Source organism: Arvicola amphibius, chromosome 3 (assembly GCF_903992535.2).
Source record: "Arvicola amphibius chromosome 3, mArvAmp1.2, whole genome shotgun sequence".
Taxonomy (NCBI): Eukaryota; Metazoa; Chordata; class Mammalia; order Rodentia; family Cricetidae; genus Arvicola; species Arvicola amphibius.
The window spans coordinates 173,354,913-173,372,506 of NC_052049.1; the positions used below are offsets into that span (position 1 = coordinate 173,354,913).

Sequence of the window (17,594 nt, forward strand, 5' to 3'; positions counted from 1 at the left end):
CCCCAAAAATAACATGAAGGTCAAACTCTGGTGTTCACATCCACATGCACCAAACAAACAACCAACCTAATGCTGAAGTATCTGGAGTGTATTTTCAAATACAGGTCCCATGAATATGTTTCTCATTGAAAAAGAGAAACCAAAACCATTTAGACTAATTGTTTTAGGAAATTAAAATCACAGAACCTCAATTCTGTGAGCATAGGCATCATCTTAAGCAACATGAATATACTGAAACATGAAGATATACATAATTGTATGAGGCAGGAAAACATTAGTCCTATTTTAAAAGTCATAAATGGAGGCTCAGAGAACTTAAGTAATTAAGTCAAGATCATAAAGGATAAAACAGTATCAACAATATGCTCTATGAAATAATACTTATAACCTATTTTTAAACATATAGGTAGTCTCAGTATAAAAATCATACAATAGTTTGTAGAATTTCAATTTAAATTCTTCTTTTGGAAGCACATCTATCACACGAGAAAACTACACATGAACATAATTAATGCAATTTCCATCCTTGAGCTGTATTCTGTCATTATAGTACAGGGAGATTAACAGAAGCATAAATAAGAGGAAAAATTATATATATATATGTATGTATATGTACATATACATATACATATATATATATATATATATATATAAATCAGTATAAATTCATGTACTTCTAGGATAACAAGGGGCATACAAGAACATGGTTGGGAGTAAGGGTACAAAGATTACAGGAGGCATCTAGGATTTGCTTTGGTCTGGCATACTGAGAGGCTCAGTGCACGCATCTAAACAAGGTCCTTAAGAGTAGCTGATAGAAGCTACATGGGAGATTATCTCCCCACTTATATTGTGGAGGTGGGAATTAAACCCAGGTCCTTATGCATGAAAGACACCCAACCCATCAACTAAGCTACATCCCAAGCCTTGAAATAAACTTTTAATGAAAAATTTAAACTATCTTACATATTATTAAGGTTTTTTTTTAAATATAGAAACTCTCAGTTCCTTCATCTGTTCCTTTTCTTTCTGTAAAAGAAAGGTAACAAAAGGCCATAGTGTGTGTCTGATGATGCTACTATTATCTGTTATATCAAACTTATTCATATCTTCTTAAATATCAGATTCTCTCCATACAGATTAATTTTGGTATTCTTATCTGTTAAGAGATACAAAATAATCTTTGCACTGTTTTAGTAGTCTTTCTGTTTCTAGTAAGTTGACTTTAGGTAAACATTATGTGCATATAAGTCAATGCAATGAGAACTTCATTATGTATTTCACTACAGACTATATGAAATATGAATATAATTACAACCATGTCTATCAGTAACTCACACCTAGAGTTACTATAGGTGTTCATGTAGAGAAAGTAAAAATGTGGTTTTAACAGTGGAGAAATGGAAGCAGAGGTGATACCCAGTACACTGTCTCTGCCTTTTCCCCAGATAACATGTTCACTTCCTATTGCCTTTGGATCAAGATGGAAAGACTCTAGCTCCAGCACCACATCTGTGTGTGTGCTGCCTTGCTTCCTGCCATGATGAAAATGGACTAAACCTCTGAACTGTAAGTAAGCCACTCCAACTAAATATTTCCTTTATAAGAGTTCCCCTGGTAATGGTGTCTATTCACAGCAATACAAACTTCAAACTGTTATCTTTACAAAAAATATGTAAGATACATAAAAGATAAAAATTACATGTATTAATGGGGTTCTGTGTAATATTTCCATACATGTATACATTGTGTAATGACTAAATAAGGTTAAACATCTATATAGCCAAATTTTAATTTTTGGGAGAGTGGTGGTACTGGAATCAATTACTGATTAAGTCTGTAGGACAGGTTTTCATACTTAGAAAATTCTTTCCTAGCAAAAGTTAAAGCACTATTAGTAGAAATTAACAGTCTTAAGGTTTACAATTTAATTGAACTGACAAACACATCACCTGAAAGGTACTGAAAAATATGGCTTCTGACAGTTGGGTTCAATGAGATGCTATGGATTTAAGTTACTAATCCTGGAAGAAGTCCAAACTGCATAAAAAAATCAACTTCACAAACCTACATTTGAGAATTTGTTTGAAAGTCTTGTAGCCTAGTCAAGTAGAAAAGCCATCTTACATTTAAATTTTGTCACTCCTTCCAAAGGAAAAACAGCTCTTCCTTTCTATAAACACAAACTAACTTTCTTTGGCATTTTAGAACTGGCATAGCCTGTAGGAAGGAGCTAAGAAAATACTATGCATGGAACCCACTTCTTGCAAAGTGGAACACTGGTACTAAAAGCTGTTGCTTTAGAGACAGTTAGGCAAATAAGACTCCTAGCAAGAATTCAGAATTGAAGCAGCGCATGAAGTTCCTTATCTGCAATGAGATTCTGCACTAAAGCAAGGACTAGCTGCTACACACAGATATACCATCTTTCGTACTATCCTTAATCCCTTTGCCACTGGATAGAATATAATGGAGTAAGATGATAAGAATTATGATCTTGGATTTCTGTTTACTTCTTTTGAAAGGAAAGCATATGAAGAAGTAGGTTCTACCACTCATCCAAAAAGAAACTCAGTATTTTTAGAAACTCTGACTCATGCACTAAGGAGGAAGCAAGATAATCTTTTCGTTGTAAATGACTACTTCAAGAAAGATCTTCACCCCAACAATTCCACAACTTAACCAAACAGAGGAGAAGAAAAATATTTAATAAATATGCTTGGACTTTTATTTTGAAATTCATTAAATGTACTTGATTAAAGAAAGTCCTGAATTAAGTGTAATTATAAATTGAATTATTTTGATATCAGAACCTGACAGAACACATAATGCAGGAAAATATACATACAATATTATGGCAAAACTATATTAACAAAATGATTGACAGTATGTGACTTAATTTGGGAAAATGATACTATGTTAAAGTTAACAGAGGACTCGTTTCTTTAGAGAATTATCAGAAATAGGGTCTTCAGTTAAGAGCATTGGGTATTCTTCCAGAGGACCTGGGTTTGATTCTCAGCACCCATACGGTGGCTTACAAACATTCATAACTCCAATTTCAGGGGCTTGAAGACCTCTCCTGACTTCTGGAAACACTCAGGCATACTATGGTATACTTATATACACTTAGGTAAAACATTAATACATATAAGATAAATATTAACTTTTATCAGATATATATTTATTTTAAAAACACATGAAAACTGGGCACGGTCACTCATGATTACAGTCCCAGCGTACAGGAAGCTGAAACAGGAGGATCATCATGAGCTAGAGGCCAGCATGCAACACACAGTGAGTTCTAGGCCAGCTGAGATTACTGACTGTCTCAAAAACTTCCTTATTATTAAAAAAGCAAAAGCTTGCTAAATTCATCACTAATCATTTTAAAAAACTTTATATATTTCTGGATTCCCCATAAGCAAAGAGAGATTATACACCCATGTTCTAGTTTCCTTTTTAAATTCCTTTTCTCTTTACCACTGTTGAGTAAGGGCCATGAGGAGATGGAATGAATCTATAAGGCGTATCCCCCTGGTTGAAGAATACCAAAAATAGCTTCATGTCACACTATATGTGGTAGCAGAAGAAAAGAATAAGATCTTGGATCCTCAAAACTTTTGGTTTTTCTTCAAATACATTATACCCTGACTCATAATTCTTTTAAGTAAACTGCATTCTTGGCTAGCTCAGCAGCAGCAATTGTTGGATACGTACTAAATAAAGAATTATGTATTTAGGATAAATGAGAAATTATATTGTTGGTTTTCTGAAAATATGAAGTTGGCTTATTCTACAGAGAAAATGACTATTATAGGTATGAACAAGAAATGTCTACTATCAGACTTTACTTTAGGTTAGAAGGCTCCAAATTCAGACGTTTTAGTACCTAAGAAATTTATTAAAAATAAAAATGCCTAAGACTTTAAAACCTTAGATCAAAATCTGCATTTCCACTAACCCTCCTTATACTGAATTACGGTTACTCTATGTTGATAAGGCTTGAGAACCGCTGCTCTCAGGGCATGTTACAAACTATCATTATTCTTGACATGTATTATTACTCACGTGTAAACTTTAAGAACAAAATCTTTTTCTTCTTTTAATTCTGTAAGTGACTGCAGAACATCCAAAATGCTTAGAACTGCACAGCCATACGGCCGCCTGTAGTGCAGGTGAGCAGGACCCTTTTTGGAGTCATTCAGGAGCATTCGACCTTGGGGATAGCAGAAAACACCAATTAGGTAGAGAACGTCAACACTCTTCTCTAGTACCTTATAATTATCAGCCAGTGACACCAGAGCTACAGGTACTAAAAGATTCCCAAAGACAAATAAAGAGCTAAAGTGAGTCATCTAAGGATATCTGTAAGAAAGAACACCAAATTAGCCTCTGGCCAAAGTCCTTTTTCTATGTCACATTTGGTCAATTTATCCCAAGAGTACATTTATTAATCAAATGAAAATAAGAATGACTTGATGAATTTCTTTTTAAAAAAGTCAGTGAACTGATAAGATTTAAACTTGATGGCCATACTACTAATAAAAGTTCAGTATTTTTAGCTGCTCTTATAAACCATATATTCATAGGTATAAAGGTTCTCAACTAGAAGTTCTTCCTCTAAATTCTAATGCCAGAGATGCTGATGAACCATTGTGGGAGTGAGAGAAATCCCGAGCTATGGATTGCTGCTTATTCCTCCGAGAGAGCAAGGCTGTACCAACAGTGATAAAGCTCTTGCAAAAACTGTGATTTCAACAAATGCTTTATGAAGTAAGGCAAAACAGCTGTTTTATTATCAAAGGATTGAACATATTTTTGACAAAATTATATACCATATTCTAGAATTTAAACTATGAATGAAGACTTAGTTCTATCACCCAAACCTGAAATATGTATGACCAATCAAACAATGGAACAGCAGTGCAAGGTCACTTTCTTTCATCTCAGTTTGAGTAGAAATGAGAAGCTACTTATCTTCTACACTGGCAATATTAACTCTAATTTTGTGGGAAATGGCACAACTGCATAATTTTGGAAATAAACTAAAGCAAAGGGCATGTAACACTTGTTCAATTGGCATTCTGTAACTCTGTAAGAACTCTGGAGGAAAAAAACATACAGAATCAGGCAATGTTACAGGAAGAATATTAAAAAAAAATCAGACCACTTAAAATACAAAATTTGGGCCCGAATTCAAAGAGGGAACAGAAGATTTGACATGGGGGAAACATGTATTTATTTGCATCATATCTAGCTACTGCAGCAGCTGAGATTAAAGGCAAAGCAAACCAAACCACACCAAACCAAAACAAGAGGCTAGACTCTAATCCTGAAACCTGAAATAGCAGGAAAGACAAAGTTCAGATGTATACTTTTCCTAAGTTTGACCAGTGTTAATCATGAGAACAGTTAAGGTGGACAATACCTATTCGGATCACATGAGCCACAATGTACAAATCTCTCTTCATGTCTTTGCTGCTCAGATCCTAAAAAAAGAAAAAGAATAAATAAATCTAGGCAAATAATGCACAGAAAATGATGATAAATTTCATTTCATTTGAACTTCATAGCAGTTTGCTTTAATATATATTAAAGGGGGAGAAGAGAGATTAGAGAACATAACATTTAATACATACAATAAGGTTTATACAGTGGAGAGGCCCTATTACTGAAAATACTACTTTGTCATTCAACAATGAAAGCCTGAACTGGTGCTCAGCTAGAAGTTTAATCCCTACTGGCTAGTGTTCATGATGCTGGAGGAAAAAAGTAATCACCAATATCAACCAGGTACAAAACCTATGATGTAAAACAGCAAGCTGCCTGCAAGATATATTGGTACAATAGGGGCACAAACGTTAGGAGTAATAAACTACCTTATGATTGAATTTAAGACACATTTCATGAGATAGATTTCACACCAGACAGTGTTCAAATGACCAGGAACCTGAGACTAGAAAAGTCGTGGCCTCTAGGGGGAAAACCAACTATTATTCTACTAAAGGAACACAGCAATAAAATTATTCCTAATGACATACAGCTATGCCCATAAATCAATGCCTTTCTCAACCCTCATCAGAGAAGTTTCTTCTTGCAGAAAATGGGAACTGACACAGAGACCCACAACTGGACAGTATGCAAAGAATGAGATACTTTGGAGGACTCAGTCCTAACTGGATGTCTTCATCAAGCCCTTCACCTCAAAGCTCAGGGATCTACGCCAAAGAGAAGAAGAAAAGATTGTAAGAGCCAGGCATGGTAGATGACTCCAAGGAAACAGTATTTTCTAAACACAATAGAACTGACAAAGACTACAACAATACCTACAAAAACCTGTGCAGGTTCAAACCATAAAAAAATCACAGAAGGGGAAATGGACATGAAGTTCCACTTCTAACTATCCACTTCTAACTAAGAAGCTATTTGCAGCTGAAACCTGCTAGAGAAGAGAAAATCAGTTTACTTCAATATACAACCACCCTCCAGAGCAGGTCCCATGCCCAACACAAAATAGACTGTGTGTGTGTGTGTGTGTGTGTGTGTGTGTTGTGTGTGTGTGTGTGTGTGTGTGTGTGTGTGTGTGTAGGGAAGATTATTGTTTCATTATTTTTGTCTTATTGGTTTTTTTAAAATTTTCTTCTGTCTCTTCTTTTTGAGAGGGAAAGAATGTGAGTTGGGTGGGTAGCAAGGCTGGGAAGATCTTGAGGATGCCTAGGGGAGGGGAAATATATTCAAAATACATTGCATTAAGACTTTTATTAAAATAAAAACTGTTAAAACATATAATGAAAACTTGAATATTATATTCCTTTGAAATTTTATTTTATTGATAGTATTCTTCTAGCTCTCATTTAGATCACCTAATAAATCAAGTATCTACAAAAGTTTCAGAATGGAATTCATATTGTTTTCACCTATGGTTATTCTGTAGCATGCAAAGACATTTTATAATGCAAGAAATAAATGTTCTGACGAGGAGCAGAAGGAGGGAGAACATGAGAAAGAAAGTCAGGACCGTGAGGGAACCTTCATCTGGTGATGGATGAAGATAAAGACAGAGCCACACATTGGTGCACCGAACTGAGCACCCAAGGTACAAATGAGGAGCAGAAGGAGGGAAAACATGAGCAAGGAAGTCTGGACTGCAAGGAGTGCTCCCATCCACTGAGATGGTGGGGCTGATCTATTCGGAGCTTACCAAGCCCAGCTGGACTGGGACTGAAAATGCATGAGATAAAACCGGTCTCACTGAACATGGCAGACAATGAGGGCTGCTGAGAAGCCAAGGACAATGACACGTGATTTGGACCCTACTACAAATACTGGCTTTGGGGGGCCTAGCCTGTTTGGATGCTCACCTTCCTAGACCTGGATCGAGGGGGGAGGAACTTGGACTTCCCACAGGGCAGGGAACCCTTACTGCTCTCTGGACAGGAGAGGGAGGAACAGTGGAGGAGGGAGGGGGGTAATGGGCTGTGGGGAGGAGGCGGAAAATTTTTAATAAATAAATTTTAAAAAAAGAAATAAATGTTCAGTGCAATAAAATTAAGCAAAACATTAAAATCTCATGAATGATGAATATACTAAAATTTTATTCTGTACTAACTTTATATTCATCCCACTGTCCACAAATCATTATTACACACTTGATACATTTCCTATAAATGAGATTAATTTGGTCTTAGTGAAACCTTGATAAAAGATTTGGTTATAAATTTAGATATTTATTGTTATTATCTGTACCAAGTTATAAGACAGAAAATGTTTTATCTTGTTTTTCCATTATTTATGAAAGGGTGCCCGTGTGTCATGTCATGCATATGGAGGTCAGAGGACAACTTACACAAATCAGTTTTCTCTACCATGTGGGAACTAGAATCAAACTCAGGTCATCAGGCTTGGCAACATCTACTGAGCCATCTTATTGGCCCTAAAAGTAATTTTATTGGAAATTTTTAAAAGCTTCTTTTAAGTAAAAAAAAAATCCCAAATCATAAACTTTCAAGCTGAAAAGTTACAAAAATCTGTTTTAACATATTTATATTTAGAATCCATTGTAAAGTAACAATTTGCTACTTTTTTATTTAGAACATTACACCAGGAGCAGTAAAACTTCCATATATATTTCATATATACTATCCATCCATCCATCCATTCATCCACCCATCATCTATGAAGTTTCAGATTCGTCATGAGGTTATCCACTTGCAGGTTGCTCAGTAATTATGGTGATTTAGTGGTGCCTGATGGTGTGACCTTTCTTTCATGAGACAGGTTTTCCTATTTTCACTTCTATGAAAGAGTCTATCAGCTCCATTTTCTGTCCATCTTTCATGTATTGCTTGGTTTCACATGCATGTCTCTTTTAATAAGAACAGAAAAAAGAGTGGCTATGATTTTGAGTTAGCCCATAAATGCAGAGTCACCACAATGTTCCTTGATTTATACCCTTTTATTGAACTACAATTAAGGGGAAGCAAGGAAGTAACCTAAGGTACAAAATGTAAGGAGGCTCTCACTCTTGGCATCCTGTGTGTTGCTTATTTTACTCTAGTCCCAGCTCTGTCCTGCTGAGTAACTCTGAACAAAAGAACCAGTGAGACATTAAATGACAGAGCCCCACCTTGGAGCACCGGACTGAGCTCCCAAGGTCCTGATGAGGAGCAGAAGGAGAGAGAACATGAGAAAGAAAGTCAGGACCGTGAGGGAACCTCCAGCTGGCGACAGATGGGGAAGGTGACTGAGCCCCACATTGGAGCACTGGACTGAGCTCCCAAGGTCCCGATGAGGAGCAGAAGGAGCGAGAACATGAGGGAGAAAGTCAGGAACGAGAGGGGTGCGTTCACTCATGGAGACGGTGGGACAGAACTAATGGGAGATCACCAACTCCAGTTGGAATGGGACTGATGGATCATGCGACCAAACCCGTCTCTCTGAGTGTGGCCAACAGCGGGGGCTGACTGAGAAGCAAAGGACAATGGCTCTGGGCTCTGATTCTTCTTCATGGACGGGCTCTGTGGGAGCCTTCTCAGCTTGGTCGATCACCTTCCTGGACCTGGGGGGAGTTGGGAGGACCTTGGTCTTAGCATAGAGTGGGGAACCCTGATGGCTCCTTGGCCTTGAGAGGGAGGGAGGGGAGGTATGGGTGGAGGGGAGGGGAGGGAAGGGGGAGAAGGAGGGGAGAGAAAGGGGAGAAGGAGGGGAGGGAGGGGGGAGGAGGAGGGAAGGAGATGGAAATTTTTAAATATAAAAAAAAATAAACCATGAGAGAAAAAAAAAAAAAAAAAAAAAAAAAGGTAATACAGAAGGTGAAACTGTAGTTCTGGATCCTAAATGGTCACAAAATATTGCCAGTTTCTTAGAAAATAGCAACAATGAAATGTTACAAAATTTTATTGAAAAAAATAGTATCTCTGGCATCACAAAGATAAGCTTTTACATAAAAGTTGAATGGACATATTGAACTCCATTTTGTACATTTCTCTAATTTTAAAATGGAATTTTAGGTGCTGGAGAGACGGCTCAGTGGAATTTGTGGTTAAAAACTCTGTTCTTTGTAAGAACAGAGTTAAGTTCCCAGCATCTACACAGTGACTTACAAACATAAAAAACTCCAGTTCCAAGGAATCGAATGCTCTCTTCTGATCTCCACAGGCACTAGGCTTGCACATGGTGCACATATGTAAAACACCCACACACATAATATAAATCTAAAAGAAGTTTAATAAAAATAAATATGGAATTTTAAATATTTTCAAGTTAACACTGTAATAAGTTATACAATAGCCAAGTGGTGGTGGCACACGCGTTTAATCCCAGCACTTGGGAGACAGAGGCAAATAGATCTCTATGAGTTTGAGGCCAGCTTGGTCTATAGAGTGAGTTTCAAGTTAGCCAGGACTGTTACACAGAAAAATCCTGTCTTGGTAAGACAAAAAAAAAAGATATACAATAAATAATAGAAATTGAAAACAAAACATTTTCAAGTATTTTATGCTCATTCTTAAAGTTTATATATTTCCTGAAGGTTTGGTATACTTTCAAATGAAACAGTTCCATCTATATAGTTAAACTAGTGTTAGTTAACCTGCACTTCAAGATGTTTAGCATCATCATCAACAGTGCTCCCGTGGACTGCCACACAACCAACAGTACATTAGGCAGTACAAATTGAACTCAATTTTTTAAATGAGGAACAAAACTGGGAGAGGATGGAAAGGGCATGAATATGGAGTAGTTCAAGAAAGGGGATGAGTACGATAAAAAATGTATAAAATTCTCAAGGTATTAATAAAAATTATTATTTAAAACTTTGTAGATACTCCTCCAATAAAGCTGGGAAACTTTAAAAAGTCCAGGGCTGTAGTACAAAGGAAACCACACGGTAGCATACTAACATATATTACTAACATAATAACAGCTTGTGCCTTCCCACTGTGGCAGAAGAGGGGCACACCATGAGTATTACAAACACTTTTATTTACACAGGTGATGCTTCAGCTTTGGTCTCTGGACTCAGATATATAAATAAAGTGCTAAATAAAATTTTGACTTACTATAATTACATTCAAAAGTCTTCATAATTAAGTTTATTTTTAAGAGACAAGGAGAATTCATATCTAAGAAATCAATAGCTTATACACTTAGCTCTTTTGAATCTAAACAACAGTCACTAACAATTTCTCTTGTTTTAGTAAAAAGTAAGGAGGATATCAAGATCTAGAAAAGCCTCTTTCTAACTAAGACATCCTCTTTCTGCTTTAGAAATGACGTCAGTCAGGCACTCTCACTTCAAAGCTCTCTGCTCACATAAATTCCCTTCCCTATAATCTCGATTCTTTCTTCTGTTTGGTGTTGAATAGAGTACACTGTTCTTTCTAGATTAGCCATTTTAATTTAATTCCCTCAATAATTGCCATGGGGTTGCTTTTCCGATTCTTTCTTCTTACATTATCTCCCGAGGTTTCAATGATGAGCTCAGTAATGGACAAAATATTATTTGAGATTAGCTAGGTTTGAAAAACCTTCCTATACAGCTGAAGCATTCTTTTCTACATAGAGAACATTTTCAGTGAGAGCTATTCCACTGAGAACAGTTTCTTATTCTGTAGTACCATGATCTGACATTTTGACAGATTAAGTTGTAGTAAATGATCTGAAGTCAGGTGCAGAAACATAATTTTAGCTCTCCAATAAAGTCACATATCAGATCTTCAGATAAATACTATTTGCCCTTAAGAGGCATCAAATCAGCTTTAAGATAGCTCTCCACCTACCAGTCATGGGAGACGTGAAAGGCCAAGAACATTGTGGAACTATCACACCTTTGTAAGCTCATGAAGATTTCTGTTTTGTTCTATTTTGTTTTTGCTAACATCTTGCTAATCCTCCAACTTCTGCCTCCTAACTAGCTAGTTGTAACATTCATAAGCAAACTATGCCTAGCCAAAAAATTTGATATATCTTAACCATCACTGAAATAGGTCAAAGAAATCACAAGGATTCAAGAGCTTTAAATTGTGATATATTCTTGTTTTCTTCTTCAATAAATTAATTAAATAAAGGTGGATAGTTGTTACAGTAAAAATAAATAAAGTTGATTTGGATAACACAAGGGTGTTGTAGAATTATGAGATTTAATTTTTAATAAGCAGATTTGCCAAGCCTTCTGAGATGAGATGATGGTTTCATGAGTGGAGACCAAGAGTAATAACATAGTCATTTGGAAAAGAGTAAAGTACAGATGAGAGTAGAAAAATTCCTCCATTTGGTATTATAAAGAGGACAGGTTAGTTTACATGAACTTACTAGATAGCTCCTAAACTATAGGTCTGGTGGATGCCTTGGACATCAGAGATTTTATATGAAATAGCATATAAAATCTACATTAAGTACTTGATTTTTTAAATAAAATTTCAATTAAAGACCACTGCTAAAGGTCTCTACAAGTATTTCATTAAAACCTGATGGAAATATAAATCAATTCCTATTCTCACCAGTGGAGGTGGGAGATAAGAATAGATGTTTGTTTCCAGAGTGACAATATTCACACAGCAGGCCCTTGATTAAAGTTAGCACACAAAGGGGAAAGAAAATTTGCACATACTGTAAAAAGGGCACACATTCGCTCTATCTTCTCTGGGTTCCTTGGTCCACCATTCTTGTTCAGTCTTACCAGAAACCGTTCACTGAAATGTAGGAAAGAGAGAGACAGAAAATGTAATGAAACAAATTAAAAAGGCATATACAGAAAAATCCCTAAAGGCTTATGAAACAGCTTATTGTGATAGGCAAGGATTAAAACCATATGCACTGGTAAAATACCTTACTTGTTGTGCCAAACAATTTGCAATACATATATGTTGTTGTTTATTGATTAGTTGTGGCTGTGTCTAGTCTCTCACGTATGAGTTCCTTGAAAGCAGCAATGAGCTTATACTCACTCCTTCATAAGTCTTCTCGGAGTTGGAGTCCAACTCTATACCTATTGTAGCAAATATAATCTCTAATATGAGCAGATAACTGTAAAAATATGTATAATACTAGACCTAAAAGAAGTTATATTATTCAGTTTATATCTTTCTACATATATAACTCCAGGGAATTATTTGAGGACCTTAACTACTATATACTATTTTTCAAACTTTACCAAAGTCTTTATAAGAATTTTTCTTCTTGCTACAATGAGAATTTAACAGACACTAAATATTTTATTCTCAATTCATAAAGACCATTCTTGTAAGAAATTATAGACTAAAACACATCAGAAACAGTATTTGAAATATTTGGAAAAATATCCCCTTGCTCTCTAATCTTCCCATCCCAGCTCAACATCTCCTTCCTGCCCTCTCTCAGGCTCCTTGCCAACTGTAACAGTAACACTAAGTCACAGTGAAAAATCTATGTTATCATAAAGGAAATGTTCTTTATATGCCCAGTTACACTCATTAAATGTCTGTGAGATTAACAAAAGAATGGTATGAAAATATTACACTTAGAATAATAAGATGCATCCTACCAAATTTGACTGGCTTTTTATACATTTGTTTGTTCATCAAGTAAATAGAATTTTCTGTGATGCTCTATGTGCTAAACATGGGAATACAAATGTGAACAAGATATATACAAGATACTTTTAAGTCCCTGTAGATAGTGAAATGTGCATAACCAAATCTCAAAAGATTTAGGTCAGATATAAAGTTGAGATTCTTTATTTGAAGGAGTAAATGAGAATAAGAATGGAATTCATATAGAACGAGAAGAAGCTTTGATCAGAATCCTAAAGGTACTAAGATTTAAGAAATAGGCAAAAGAAAAACTAACAACAGAGAAACATAGGGACAAACAACAACACAGAAGAAAAATAAGTACAATGGATTACTGTTTCATCAAGGCCATAGACAATCACCTTAGCTAAGGACAAATTTTAGAATAGCAACATGAGTCTGGGAAAGCTGCCTCAGTAAAATGGTAGAGAAGAACAGCTGTGTGAGAAGAATGAGGAAGTTCAAACAGCAAATCTGTAACTCTGAAAGGCATGGTGTGAAACAAAAGCAATGTACTTTTAGTTACATGGAGATAAGGAAGGTCTTTGTTACATGAGAAAATAAACCACATGGGTAAAGTCAAATTACTTTCAATAAAGATATCGAGGTAAAAGTTGAGTGGTGGTAGTGCACGCCTTTAATCTTAGCACTCTGGACACAGAGGCAGGTGGATCTCTGTGAGAGTTCGAGGCCAGCCTGGTCTACAAGAGCTAGTTCCAGGACAGGCTCCAAAGCTACAGAGAAACCCTGTCTCAAAAAACCAACCAACCAACCAAACAACAAACAAACAAGTTATCAAGGTAATTCACAGAGATAAGCATGGAGCTGGATGGGTACTTCAGTGGTTAAGGGCACTTGCTGTTTTTTCAGAGGACCTGACTTTGGTTCCCAGCTCTCAGGTTGAGTGGCTCACAATTGCCTATAACTCTAGTTCCAGAGGATATAACACCCTCTCCCTTCGCCAAGGGCACACATGGTCCATAGACATACATACAAATAAATAAACTTTCAAAAAGAAGACAGCAGCTTAACAAATAATACTGAAGAATTCATATTAAAAACGAACCTTGATTCCTATCTACAACAATTAACTTGAATGGATCAAATACTTAAATAGGCCAAATTATAAAATAACAAGAAAATAAAGGTAAAACACAGAATAAAATAAAGAGCCTTGTATCGTGTTGAAATTTGTGTTTTCATATTTAACATAAAAAAAGCAAAAACACTTGGTGGCCTCAAATTATTAAGATTCTTGTATCTTGTTGAAATTTGTGTTTTCATATTCAACATAATATAACCCAAAACACTTTGTGGTCTGGACTTATTAAGAAAATATTCATATACCAAAATTAAATCAAAACAGATAAACAATTTAAATAGACCTATAACACTTAAGGAAATTTAAGCAGTCATAAAAAGTCTTCCCAAAAACAGTCTAGGGCCAGATGGTTTCAGTGCAAAATTCTACCAGAATTTTTTTTTTTTTTTTTGGTTTTTCGAGACAGGGTTTCCCTGTAGTTTCTAGAGCCTGTCCTGGATCTAGCTCTTGTAGACCAGGCTCGAACTCAGAGATCTGCCTGCCTCTGCCTCCCGAGTGCTGGGATTAAAGGCGTGCACCACCACCGCCCAGCTTTCTACCAGAATTTTAAAAAAAGCTAATTCCAATACTCCTCAAACTGTTCCACATAATAGAATCAGAAGGAACATTGCCAAATTCATTTTATGAAGCTACAGTTACCTTGATACCAAAACCATACAAAGATGCAATAAAGAAAGGAAACTACAGATCAAGCTCCCTCATGAACATTGATGCAAAAGTAATCAATAAAATACAGGCAAACAGAATCTATGAATACATTAAAAAAATCATCCACTAACCCTGCAGAGATACAGAGATGCAAGGTTAGTTCAATATATGAAAATCTGCCAATGCAATCAACCATATAAACAAAGAAAAAAACCCGCATGATCATCTCATTATATGCTAAAAAAGCCTTCAACAAAATTCAACAACCCTTCATGATAAAGGTCCTGGAGGTATCAAGGACACAAGGAACATAACTAAACATAATAAAAGCAATTTACAGAAAGCCAATAGCCAACATCAAATTAAATGGAGAGAAACTCAAAGCAATTCCACTAAAATCAGGAACAAGACAAGGCTGTCCACTCTCTCCATATCACTTCAATATAGTACTTCAAGTTCTAGCTAGAGCAATAAGACAACAAAAGGAGATCAAAGTAATACAAATTAGAAAAGTCAAACCATCACTATTTGCAGATGATATGTTAGCATATTTAAGTGACCCCAAAAATTTTATGATGTTTACAGATGATAAACACACCTTCAGTAATATGGGAGGATACAAGATCAACTCAAAAATATCAGTAGCCCTCCTATATACAAATGATAAACAGGCTGAGAAAGAAATCAGAGAAATAACACCCTTCACGATAGCTACAAATAACATAAAATATCTTAAAGTAACTCTAACCAAACAAGTGGAAAGCCTGTATGGCAAGAACTTTAAATCTTTGAAGAAAGAAATTAAAGAAGATACCAGAAAATGGAAAAATCTCCCAAGCTCTTGGGTAGGTGAATTAACATAGTAAAAACTGCAATTTTACCAAAAGCAATCAACAGATTCAATGCAATGCTCAGCAAAATTCTTCACAGAACTTGAAAGAACAATACTCAATTTCATACATAAAAGCAAAAAACCCAGTATGGTCAAAACAATCCTGTACAATAAAAGAACTTCTGCAGGGATCACACTTCCTGACTTCAAACTCTTCCATAGAGCTATAGTAATAAAAACAGCTTAGTATTGGTATAAAAACAGACGTGGAACAATGGAATCAAACTGAAGAGCCTGATATTAATCCACACACCTATGAACACCTGGTTTTTGATAAAGAAGCCAAAATGGTACAATGTAAAAAAAAAAAAACCTATTTAACACATGGTGCCGGAATAAGTGGGTATCAATATGCAGAAGAATGAAAATAGATCATGCACAAAACCCAAGTCCAAATGGATCAAGGACCTCAACATAAAACCAGTTACACTGAACCTGAAAGAAGAGAAAGTGAGAAGTAGCCTTGAACGCATTGGCACAGGAGACCACTTCCTAAATATAACACCAGTAGAACAGACACTGAGTGCAACAAACAATAAATTGGACTTCCTGAAACGGAAATGCTTCTGTAAGGCAAAGGACAAAGGGAATATGACAAAATGACACCCTACAGAATAGGAAAAGATCTTCACCAACCCCACACCTGACAGAAGGCTGCTCACCAAAATATATGTAGAACTCAAGAAACTAGACATCAAAATACAAAACGAAATCTAACTTCAAAACGGGGTGCACAGATAAATAGAGAATTCTCAAATGGCAAAAAGAACAATCTCAAAAGGCAAAAAGAAATTTAAGGAATTCCTTAACATCCTTAGCCATCAAGGAAATGCAAATTAAAACGACTCTGATATACCATCTTATAACCATCAGAATGGTTAAGATCAAAAATACTAAGGACAGCTTATACTGGAAAGGATATGGAGTCAAGAGAGCACTCTTTCACTACTGGTGGGGGTGTGACCTTGTACAGCTACTTTGAAAATCAGGATGGTGGTTTCTCGGAAAATTGGTAACCTATCTACCTCAAGACTAAGTGATACTGCTCTTGAGCATATACCCAGAGGATTCTCAATCATACTACAAAACACTTGCTCAACAATGTTCATAGCAGTATTATTTGTAATAGCCAGAACCTGGAAACAACCTACATGCCCTTCAACTGAAGAATGGATAAAGAACATGTGGTACATTTACACATGAAATACTACTCAGCTGTAAAAAACAATGACATCATGAAATTTGCAGGCAAATGGATGGAACTAGAAAAAAACATCCTGAGTGAGGAAACCCAGACTGAGAAAGATAAACACGCTATGCACTCACTCATAAGTGGATTATTAGATGTAAAGCAAAGGATAACCAGACTACAACCCACAAATCCAGAAAAGCTAGGTAATAAGAAAGACACTAAGATGGACACATGGATTGCCCTGGGAAGGGGAATTAGATGAGACCTCCTAAGTGAACTGGGGCAGGGCAGGTGGTAAAGGGGAGGAGATGGGAGATGAGAACATGAGGAAACAGAATGGTCAAGGGGGGAGAGAGATGGAGTGGCAGAGTGATGAAAGAGAGATTTTGAGAGAGCCACTATTAGGTTAGGGAGAAACATGGTATTAGGAATATTCCCAAGATTCCACGAGGATGACCCCAGCTAAGACTCGTAACAACAGTGAAGAAGGTACTTGAACTGGCCTTCCCCTGTAATCAGATTGGTGATTATCCCAACTATCATCATAGAGCTTTCATCTAGTAACAAATGGAACCAGATGCAGAGATCCACAACCAAGTAACAGATCAAGCTCCAGGAATACAACAGAAAAGAGAGAGGAGGGAATATATGAGCAAGGGAGGTCAAGATCATGATAGAGACCAGTACTTGGGAAGCAGAAGCAGGTGG

The 17,594-nt window shown here is 36.2% G+C and overlaps 1 protein-coding gene across 1 annotated transcript in view; it reads right to left on the reverse strand.

The window, feature by feature from the left end:
* The window catches only part of Dock3 (dedicator of cytokinesis 3), a 337,144-nt gene that overhangs the window by 155,904 nt on the left and 163,646 nt on the right, over positions 1-17,594 (reverse strand). Inside the window, exons 10-12 of the mRNA XM_038322276.1 lie at positions 12,113-12,194; positions 5,432-5,492; positions 4,072-4,219 (exon numbers count right to left, since the gene is read on the reverse strand). Of these exons, the coding sequence (XP_038178204.1) occupies positions 4,072-4,219; positions 5,432-5,492; positions 12,113-12,194 (291 nt within the window). The remainder of the gene's footprint in view (positions 1-4,071; positions 4,220-5,431; positions 5,493-12,112; positions 12,195-17,594) is intronic.